The sequence below is a fragment of the Haliotis rufescens genome, unplaced genomic scaffold (assembly GCF_023055435.1).
Source record: "Haliotis rufescens isolate VD_foot unplaced genomic scaffold, xgHalRufe1.0.p SCAF_15, whole genome shotgun sequence".
Lineage (NCBI taxonomy): Eukaryota > Metazoa > Mollusca > Gastropoda > Lepetellida > Haliotidae > Haliotis > Haliotis rufescens.
The window spans coordinates 15,126,208-15,138,313 of record NW_025963835.1 but is presented as its reverse complement, the minus strand read 5'-3'; the positions used below and the strand labels follow the sequence as shown (position 1 = coordinate 15,138,313).

General features: G+C 40.0%; 1 protein-coding gene across 2 annotated transcripts in view; it reads right to left on the bottom strand.

Annotated features, from left to right (window-relative positions):
* LOC124138733 (proteoglycan 4-like) overlaps positions 1–5,883 on the bottom strand; it is a 44,511-nt gene extending 38,628 nt beyond the window's left edge. For both annotated transcript variants that reach the window (XM_046505579.2, XM_048396181.1), the window contains exon 1: positions 5,843–5,883. In XM_046505579.2, the coding sequence (XP_046361535.2) occupies positions 5,843–5,865 (23 nt within the window). In that variant the 5' untranslated portion in view covers positions 5,866–5,883. The remainder of the gene's footprint in view (positions 1–5,842) is intronic.
* Positions 5,884–12,106: the final 6,223 nt, after the last annotated feature.

The following is a 12,106-nucleotide window of genomic DNA, read 5'->3' as shown; positions in this document are numbered from 1 at the left end:
ACACACATTATTTGGATTCGACTCCTCGAGAGCTTTCCAATGATTTAAAACGTGTTTTTGTAGCTCGCTTCCTTCTGTGTGGTCAAGTTCGGACTCCTGGCCATTCCTAAGTTGTCCCGCCCTGCCTAGTCTGATTATAAATATAAATCATCCAGTCCATAACAGACGCTAAGTGTATATGTGTGTTGTAGCATGGTTGGCCACTGTCTTGTAGTAATGTATCTCTGTGTGTCCATCATCCGGTCCCTATCCCACGCTACACGTATGTGTTATATCATGGTTGTCCGCTGTGTTTCAGTACTGTATGTTCCCATATCAATCATCCAGTCCATAACAGACGCTATGTGTTATATCATGGTTGTCCACTGTGTTTCAGTACTGTATGTTCACATACCAATCATCCTGTCCATAACAGACGCTAAGTGTATATGTGTGTTATATCATAGTTGGCCATTTTATTTTAAAAATTTAGTCTGTACTACAAGACAGCGGCCAACCATCCTAAAACACACATATAAACTTAGCGTCTGTTATGGACTGGATGATTGACATGGGAACATACAGTACTGAAACAAAATGGCCAACCATAATATAACACACATATACACTTAGCGTCTGTTATGGACTGGATGATTGACATGGGAACATACAGTACTGGAACAAAATGGCCAACCATGATATAACACACATATACACTTGGCGTCTGTTATGGACTGGATGATTGACATGGGAACATACAGTACTGAAACAAAATGGCCAACCATGATAGAACACACATATACACTTAGCGTCTGTTATGGACTGGGTTATTGGTATGGGAACATACAGTACTGAAAAACAGTGGACAACCATAATATCACACATATGTGTAGCGTTGGATATGGACCGGATGATGGTCACACAGAGATACAGTACTACAAGACAGCGGCCAACCATGCTACAACACACATATACACTTAGCGTCTGTTATGGACTGGGTTATTGGTATGGGAACATACAGTACTGAAAAACAGTGGACAACCATAATATCACACATATGTGTAGCGTTGGATATGGACCGGATGATGGTCACACAGAGATACAGTACTACAAGACAGCGGCCAACCATGCTACAACACACATATACACTTAGCGTCTGTTATGGACTGGATGATTGACATGGAAACATACAGTACTGAAACAAAATGGCCAACCATGATATAACACACATATACACTTAGCGTCTGTTATGGACTGGATGATTGACATTAGAGGTGTAACGATACGGGAGGGTCGCGATACGATACGTATCGCGATACAGGGGTCGCGATACGATACGTATCACGATACAGTGTTTACTGGTACAAGCTAAGCCAAGTTGATGTCTTTCTGCTCTCTAAAAGATGTGACAAGTACAGTTGAAGAAGATATAAGGCGTTTATTTACTGTTATAGCAAATTGTCAGCAATACAGTATGTTTTACTGAAACAACAAACTGGCTTTGAAATTGTTAAACGTATTTCATGTTTAAAAGTACCGTATTTTCTTGAGTATAGTGCGCACCTATGTATAATGCGCACCCCCTCTAGCGGGTTCAATATTTTGGAAAAAAAAAGAAATTTGAATATTATGCGCAGAAAAAAATTACACCGTACCCCTTCAGCGAAGTCCGGCAAACGAACGGGTGATGAGAAACTTCGTCAGTACAAATTCGAAATTTGAGATTAAAAATCACCAGACATGTTGATTTACCGTTTAAATTGTATTTTTTGTTCAGCTAGGCAATGTTTTATATCCAGGGATTAAGATTACCTTGTGTATTTTCTCGTAAACTAAGCCGGACACAGCAATCAGCTGTACACACGTTTTCTTGGAATCTACCGGTGATTCGGTCAAGACACACCCAATGATATAACTTTACAGGATTTTAATGCAAGGATCGGCAAAAGTTGTATCTGAAACTATTTTTTTTATCAGGAATAATATATTCCAATATCTTGTTAATTTAGATGCAGCTTTTACTAAACATATTTAAAATAATAATAACCCTAAGCGAAGCAGCTGATCGCTATTGTCGGGTATTATTTTTTACATGGAACCAGTCTGACCAGTCACCGTCAAGGCTCCCGTGCACGTGATCGCGAGAATTACGTGTTGACATAGAATCGTCCAACAAAAACAAATATGACTTTTAACGAATCAAAGTATGGCATTTATGATATATGTATCCATTCTCTGTCAACTAAAGTTCGTTTCAAGGCGTCAATAGCGGTAATCTGACCGTGGTTGCTGTTAATAACGGTGAGTTGTGCGATCTTCCGATCGCTCACACACGATTTCGCCGAAATTAATAAAAACAATATTAAAGGAATTTTGAATAGAATTAATGAAATAAGTTACAAACATAAGTCCAGATATACAAAGAACACTTTTTATAGCCAGACAGTGTAATTACATGAATAATTTGCGAACTTCAGTATGGATTTGTTGACATGGTATTTCCGGTGTTACGTGCACGGTAATGTCTTTCCATGGGGGAAAAACATCAAAACTCATTAAGTAAAACTGTGTCATGAAAATATCGTATGTATCGCGATACATGCTTTCCAAATCGATGCATCGTATCGTGGGCTGTGCATCGGGATACAATACTGTATCGCCGTATCGTTACACCACTAATTTACATGGGAACATACAGTACTGAAACAAAATGGCCAACCATGATATAACACACATATACACTGAGCGTCTGTTATGGACTGGATGATTGGTAAGGGAACATACAGTACTGAAAAACAGTGGACAACAGTATCACACATACGTGTAGCGTGGGATATGGACCGGATGATGGTCACACAGAGATACAGTACTACAAGACAGTGGCCAACCATACTACAACACACATATACACTAAGCGTCAGTTATGGACTGGATGATTGACATGGAAACATACAGTACTGAAACAAAATGGCCAACCATGATATAACACATACGTGTAGCGTGGGATATGGACCGGATGATGGACACACAGAGATACAGTACTACAAGACAGCGGCCAACCATGCTACAACACACATATACACTTAGCGTCTGTTATGGACTGGATGACTGACATGGGAACATACAGACCTGAAACAAAATGGCCAACCATGATATAACACACATGTACACTAAGCGTCTGTTATGGACTGGATGATTGACATGGGAACATACAGTACTGAAACAAAATGGCCAACCATGATATAACACACATATACACTTAGCGTCTGTTATGGACTGGATGATTGACATGGGAACATACAGTACTGAAACATAATGGCCAACCATGATATAGCACACATATACACTTAGCGTCTGTTATGGACTGGATGATTGGTAAGGGAACATACAGTACTGAAAAACAGTGGACAACCATAATATCACACATACGTGTAGCGTGGGATATGGACCGGATGTTGGTCACACAGAGACACAGTACTACAAGACAGCGGCCAACCATGCTACAACACACATATACACTTAGCGTCTGTTATGGACTGGATAATTGATATGGGAACATACAGTACTGAAACACAGTGGACAACCATGATATAACACACATATACACTTAGCGTCTGTTATGGACTGGGTTATTGGTATGGGAACATATAGTACAGAAAAACAGTGGACAACCATAATATCACACATACGTGTAGCGTCTGATATGGACCGGATGATGGTCACACAGAGATACAGTACTACAAGACAGCGGCCAACCATGCTACAACACACATATACACTAAGCGTCTGTTATGGACTAGATGATTGACATAGGAACATACAGTACTGAAACAAAATGGCCAACCATGATATAACACACATATACACTTAGCGTCTGTTATGGACTGGATGATTGACATGGGAACATACAGTACTGAAACAAAATGGCCAACCATGCTATAACACACATATACACTTAGCGTCTGTTATGGACTGGATGATTGACATGGGAACATACAGTACTGAAACACAGTGGACAACCATGATATAACACATACGTGTAGCGTGGGATAGGGACCGGATGATGGACACACAGAGATACAGTACTACAAGACAGTGGCCAACCATGCTATAACACACATATACACTTAGCGTCTGTTATGGACTGGATGATTGACATGGGAACATACAGTACTGAAACAAAATGGCCAACCATGATATAACACACATATACACTTAGCGTCTGTTATGGACTGGATGATTGACATGGGAACATACAGTACTGAAACAAAATGGCCAACCATGATATAACACACATATACACTTAGCGTCTGTTATGGACTGGGTTATTGGTATGGGAACATATAGTACATAAAAACAGTGGACAACCATAATATCACACATACGTGTAGCGTCTGATATGGACCGGATGATGGTCACACAGAGATACAGTACTACAAGACAGCGGCCAACCATACTACAACACACATATACACTTAGCGTCTGTTATGGACTAGATGATTGACATAGGAACATACAGTACTGAAACAAAATGGCCAACCATGATATAACACACATATACACTTAGCGTCTGTTATGGACTGGATGATTGACATGGGAACATACAGTACTGAAACAAAATGGCCAACCATGCTATAACACACATATACACTTAGCGTCTGTTATGGACTGGATGATTGACATGGGAACATACAGTACTGAAACACAGTGGACAACCATGATATAACACATACGTGTAGCGTGGGATAGGTACCGGATGATGGACACACAGAGATACAGTACTACAAGACAGTGGCCAACCATGCTATAACATACATATACACTTAGCGTCTGTTATGGACTGGATGATTGACATGGAAACATACAGTACTGAAACACAGTGGACAACCATGATATAACACATATGTGTAGCGTGGGATAGGGACCGGATGATGGACACACAGAGATACAGTACTACAAGACAGTGGCCAACCATTGCAATACCACACATATACACTAAGCGTCTGTTATGGACAGGATGATTGACATGGGAACATACAGTACTGAAAAACAGTGGACAACGATGATATAACACACATATACGTGTAGCGTGGGATATGGACCGGATGATGGACACACAGAGATACAGTACAAGAAGACAGTGGACAACCATGCTATAACAAACATATACATGTGGAATACAGTGTAGTAAAGTTCTCTGAAAAACCACCATTACATCACTGGAATGACCTGACCAGGCCTTTGGTGGTGAACCATTGATTATAAACCCTAGTTGTAAGACACGTCCTAGTTGTAAGACACGTCCTAGTTGTAAGACACGTCCTAGTTGTGAGCAAAATGTGTCCTTCCGTGAAATTGGAATAAAATGTACATGCTCCAAAGTACCACAGCAACTGAGAAATATAGACACCAGAAGCTAATGGCATATTGGTCAACATGAAGGGGAAGTTCACGACTTTAATATCGAGGTCATCCTTGTGGTACAATTCGGTACAGAGGCTGCCATCATGTTAAACTCCAATGTGCAGATCCAGATAAGATACTTCATATTGTTTCTCAGCATTGATTTCCAAATCTGGTGGATAGATTGGGAAATCTGGTGAAAGTCCTCATTTATTTTGGCACTGTTCTAAGAAATGAAGTTGAAACTTTTGTCAATGTGTCCATTCTTCGTATGCAAAGAGAAGCATGTCAACTAAGAGAGTCACTCCCCTAGTGTCCACGGGGATATCTAGTACTTATCTAAATGTTCCGTATATTCTAATAATACAATACCAATTACCTGATTGTTACGTAAGTTCAAGTAAGGCTTTAGGAGATGGGAGGCCAGGGAAATCACGGATGAAATTGATGCCATACGTACCTGTACCTTGTAAACGAGCCCATCGTGTCTGCTGTCTTCACTTCAGCGTATGGTTATGTTTCATATATCAACGCAACAGCTTGTCAACTATTGTGATATGGTTACTAATCGTCCCCGTGTATTTTATTGCGGTCGTGACATCTGGTTTAGTATTGATTTCCCTCACGACATCCCCCAAAAGAACACATTCCATAGCCGATTCTGATTACGACAAAATAGGTCGCAGTTATTAAAGGTTTGTCCCCTGCCTGTTACCTCTTTAATTACACGGATTAACCTATTCAAAGTATCAAGCTGTATGGAGATAATAATAATGACAACATAAATGATTGTGATATGATTAAAAATAGTTCCCGTGTATTGTATTGCGGTAGTGACATGTGGCTTAATAACTGATTTCCCACACCTATGGGTTCAAATTCAAAACGTTCTAGGGTAGACATGTTGATCATATTTCCAAATTTGACACATTAGTGAAAAAGAAGATGTATGCTGCAATTCCCTTTTTGTCTTTTATGAGCCCTTTTTTAGGGTAACAATTGTGGAACAGGATACGCCCACCTTCTTGGTAACACCTGGTATCATCACAACATTGACGACCGCCCCCGTGGTCTAATGGTAGAGCGTCCGCCCGGAGATCCCCAGCCGCGTCATACCAAAAGACGTTAAAAGATGGTACTTGTTGTTTCCCTGTCTGGCGCTCGGCATTAATGGGCTAAAACAAGGACTGGTCGGCTCGGAGTCAGTATACTGTGTCTGAGTGGGGTATTCATGTTAAACTGCGGCATGGTATCTCAGTGTGCTAGCACTATAAATCAGCATCAGTCCGGACTAGTACAAGCAGCCACACACACACACACATACACGTGCAATAATCTTGGACGCGACGTTAAACCCCATTTCACCTCACCTCACCTCACAACATTGACACTCAAACTTGACACCTCACACACGATCTTGAGGTATTCAAACTGCTTAAATGTACAAGGACCGTTTTCTTTTGAGAAGAGTGCGCTCTCCACTGTGCACCACAACCATGGGTTGCTGAAGACCCCGGCAGAAATGGTCTTCAGCAACCCATGCTTGCCGTAAAAGGCGACTATGCTTGTCGTAAGAGGCGGCTAACGGGATCGGGAGGTCAGGCTCGCTGACTTGGTTGATGCATGTCAACGCATCCCATTTGCGTGGATCGATGCTCATCACATCAATCACTGGATTTTTTTGTCCAGACTCGATTATTTACAGACCGCCGTCATATAGCTGGAATATTGCAGAGTACGACGTTAAACAACAAACAAACAAACAAACAATGCCTACGTCAAACTAAATTATAGTGTCATTAAAGTCATAACAATTTTGTCGATATTTTAATCAAAAAGTGCGATTGCCTGTAGTAGCTAGAATTGGTATAAGTACGGACGAAAGTCAGTCACACATCCCTCTGTGGCTGACATAGACACTCACTGTATATTCACTGAGGTCTTGTGTTGTAGTGTGGGCTAGTCCTGAACAGTGGTGCCTCTACTAAACGAGATGTCCCCGTCTCGCGCTTTAATAATACAAACCCTTACACAAAGTTTTAAACTAGGAATTCACTTTCATTGCGTTATCAAAACGTTATTATATTGACTGTAGAGTTGACAGTGCTGTATTGTTTTGTGATTTTACCCCACCCCAAGCTCCCTAACCCCTACAGTCGGCTCTAGGTTGAGGCAGAGATATCTTATAATTATGGATATGCTTTTTGTCATTTATATTATTTTCTAAAGATGGCCACACAGTCCTTTATCTTTTAGTGCGATGATGTCAAAGCATATTTACCAAATGCGTATTTGGTACCCGGTTTTGAAAGAGGTATTGTGATTCAACCTGGTACAACTGTATCAAGTTGGAGTCGTCACTTAGTATTGACCAATCATTTCAGCGAGTTAATTTTAGATATGATGACGATGATGATGTTGTTGGAGATTTAACGAGCCGTTCCGGAGAACCCGATTACGTACTTGCCACGGAACAGTATTCAAGTTTTATCACAACGTGAAAACCACAAGCACAGTTATAGTGCTGACAAACCTACAAACATCATCAAAGCGAATCTGCGATTCGAAACCACAATCATAGGTTTCTGGTAGGCCCAAGGGAGGTAACACGGCATAGTTAATTGCAGCGCCTTAGACTGCAGTGGTCGTCTGCTTACGTTAACTATTACATTTCCGAAATTATATCTGTGTTTTCATTGGTTGCCAAAGGGTCACATGACCTTCTTTTAATCACGGTTGCCTTAAAATCCCTTGCTCCGTGCAGTGATCAAAAGTGGTATTGTGTGGAGACAATGGTCTGAAAGGAAAGATATTTTTTCATCCGATCAGCGAGAGCGTAACGCAAAACTTGTACTAGCAACTCAGATTGAAATATTGTTGTTTTATATATTATGCAATAAAACAATTATTGACCACCATTTGGGCAACATGATCTTTTATGGATCCAAGAACCTGTCATTCCCCTCATGAATGGTCAATATTTGGTAAGTATCGACCTCTTTTTACCCACGGGATGAGGAGACAGATGGTGATGTACTAAATCCGTACGCTCTGATTGTTTGCTATCTTGTCGAGAGCCTATTGGATGCTGTGTTTGTATAGCTTCGGTGTTGTGTTTGATTTTCTGTGGAAACACTGGGGACACAAGGTCGTAAAGTAGAGATGAAAGGCTGGGGATCGATCCCTGGTGACACCAGTCACTGTCTGGCCATGAATCATGCGATCATGACAAAAAAGATCTTTGTCTGATATGTTTTCAACAAATCAATATGGAATCTCGTGGTAAGTGATGGAGAAGCCAACCTCGAACACCTTACAAAACATTCTCGTAGTTAAGCATGTAGTGCAGGCTTTGCGATCTTAAGATCTAGTCGAAGCTCGTGGCGAGCCAGTCTTGTTAGGAGACTCAACTCAATCCTCGGCTCAAATCACCCTGAAGTGATTTGGGTCTTGGATGAGAATACTCTAGAGTGACTTGGGTCTTGGCTGAGATCATTCTGGAGTGACTTGGGTCTTGGCTGAGATCACTCTAGAGTGATTTGGGTCTTGGCTGAGATCACTCTAGAATGACTTGGGTCTTGGCTGAGATCATTCTAGAGTGATTTTGATCTTGGCTGAGATCACCCTGGAGTGACTTGGGCCTTGCTAAGATCATTCTAGAGTGACTTGGGTCTTGGCTGAGATCACTCGAGAGTGACTTGTGTCTTAGCTGAGATCACCCTGGAGTGACTTGGGTCTTGGCTGAGATCACTCTAGAGTGACTTGGGTCTTGGCTGAGATCACTCGAGAGTGACTTGTGTCTTAGCTGAGATCACCCTGGAGTGACTTGGGTCTTGGCTGAGATCATTCTGGAGTGTTTCTAGCCAAGGCTCTGATCACTATTTCAAATGTCCATGTTTGATTGCATGTTCTGGTATGTTTGTGTAGTTACTATGGTTACACTTAAATAGCAAAATATAGCACTGTCAACTTTACTATTAATATCATAAAGTTTTGATAATGCATTTAGGTTACATCCTAGTTAAAACTTTTTTAATACGTATTTACATGTACCAATCAGCTCCTGCTTATGGTCAGTGAAGAAGCTATACTCTGATAATTACAGTTCAACACATTTATGTACGACAGACGTTTCTAGGTTACCAAGAATTGCACGTTGATTTGACGTGTCTTTACCACGCAGCAAGAAGTGTTGTGTAAGTAGCAGAGATTACTGAAGTACCGAATGATTACAAGACATTAATGCTCACTTCACCCACTTGACAACGCATAGTATTAGAGACGGACGAATATTTAGCTCAAAGGAGACCGCACGCCTCTTTACAACAGCCTTAAAAGGAATAGTTCCCAGTACACTTAGGCAGTGTGAATCCCTCGAGGTCGTGTGTGTCGTACCACGTTGGAGTGAGACTGAAGTGATGATACCAGGTACCACCTCAAATACATGCAAGGGCAAGTCAAATGTTCATAATTTACCTTTTGTAATTGTAGATTAGTCCGTTGGACCTAACCCATGAGAGTAACGATAAGCTGAGAGAAATCAACGAGGTTGACAATCTTCTTATCTGTTGGATGATTCAAGATATTTATGTTAATATATGACAATAACTATTCATTGTGCTTTGGAAACATTCCTTTCTATTTTTTAAACGTATATTTCCAAATCAGAACAAAGATTTAAAGAGCAGAGTTGTTTCAACAGATGAGTGACAAAAATCAGACCAGTCATCAGTTTTTCGTTTTAGCATTTTCATACTTATTTGTTGCTATAAACTTTGTTGAATTCTAAACTGAAACCATCGTAATTCGGTAATACATTTAATACATTACACATTTTCATCTACTTTACATATACGTTTTCATATACAGTCAAACATCAAACATAATCGTTGCAGCGGACCCATTACCTTCCTGGGGGTACTGCTTTTACAGCTTTGTTTTACATGTCTCATCATGCCACTGCATTGTAAAACGTTAAGCTTCATTCTATATTTCATCTTTATGGCCATAAACGATTAATATTCACCTTGTTCTTTCAGTATATCATTGCCATTTCTTATTCTTTGATAATACTCATTTTTATCAAAGAGTTTACCTCTTATTTGTATTTAATCATTGTAGCATAAACTTTGTGATACTATGTAAAGTTGGTCATTATGATTTATACAGTACAATTTTTCAAAATTTTCCCTTGCTGAGAGTTCATCGGCTTATTTTTCACATTACTTATTTTTCATATTCGTATTTGCTAATACTAAGAGGCTGCTAACACTCTGTAGGCTATCTAATCAAACTTGGATAATGACTTGAAAGATCATACTATTGATATGTATGTTCTTACTCAGACATAAGTCTAAGCTATGTGCTTGATGATCAAAATGTGCTACTTAATTTGTCATACTGTGCATGTTTATGTGATTACACAGAAACAATAAGTTGAATCTATGTGCTTGATGAAAAAAAATGCAATTTACGTTGTCATTATTATTATTATCTCCATACAGCTTGATTCTTTGAATGGGTTAATCCGTGTAATTAAAGAGGTAACAGGCAGGGGACAAACCTTTAATAACTGCGAACTATTTTGTCGTAAGCAGAATCGGCTATGGAATGTGGGTGTTTGGGGGATGTCGTGAGGGAGATCAATACTAAACCAGATGTCACTACCGCAATAAAATACACGGGGACGATTTTGTAATCATATCACAATCATTGACAAGCTGTTGCTTTGATATATAAAACATAACAATACGCTGCAATGAAGACAGCAGACACGCTGGGCTCGTTTACAAGGTACAGGTACGTATGGCATCAATTTCATCCGTGATTTCCCTGGCCTCCCATCTCCTAAAGCCTTACTTGAACTTACGTAACAATCAGGTAATTGGTATGGAATTATTAGATAAGTACTAGATATCCCCTTGTCCCTCTTTTAGCTGATATGTTTCTCTTTGCATACGAACTTCTTCCTAAGAATGGACAATTTGCCAAAAAGGGCAACTTTTGTGTCAGATTTTTTGATGACCTTATTTCTTAAACGCATGCTCTTGATATAGTCGAAATCGTACAATCGACTCTTTATGCAGAGAATTCTTTTGGACGTGGATTTTATCGCTATATTTAATTAGAACAGTCCAAAATAAATAATGATTTTCACCTCATTCACCAGATTTTACCATCTATCCACCAGATTTGGAAATCCAAGCTGAGAAAACATATTTAGTGTCGTATCTGGATCAGTACACTGAAGTTTAAAGTGATGGCAGACTCTGTTCCAAGTTGTACGATAAGAGGGATGACCAGTTGTGAATTCCCCCTTCATGTCGACTAATATACAGTAAACTACGGTTATAACGAACTCAAAGGGACCGCTAATTTTAGTTCGCTATAACCGTAGTTCGTTATAAGCATATATACAACAAATGGACGGGACTAAAACATAAGTTCGTTATATCGGTCAGTTCGTTATAAGCGTGTTCGTTATAAGCGTAGTTTACTGTACCATCAACTTCTGGTGTCAACATTTCTCAGTTGCTTTGGAGCACGTACATTTTATTCCAATTTCACGGAAGGACAAATTTGAATTCGGTGGCTGAGTAGGTTAGGACGCTGACGTTGAGCACTGGCGATTAGGTGCCTCACTCTGGCAGTGTGGGTTCGAATCCCGGACGGGCTCGACTCAAAAAGTACGAGAATCTGTACTTACTGAGAAAGTGTTATCCCA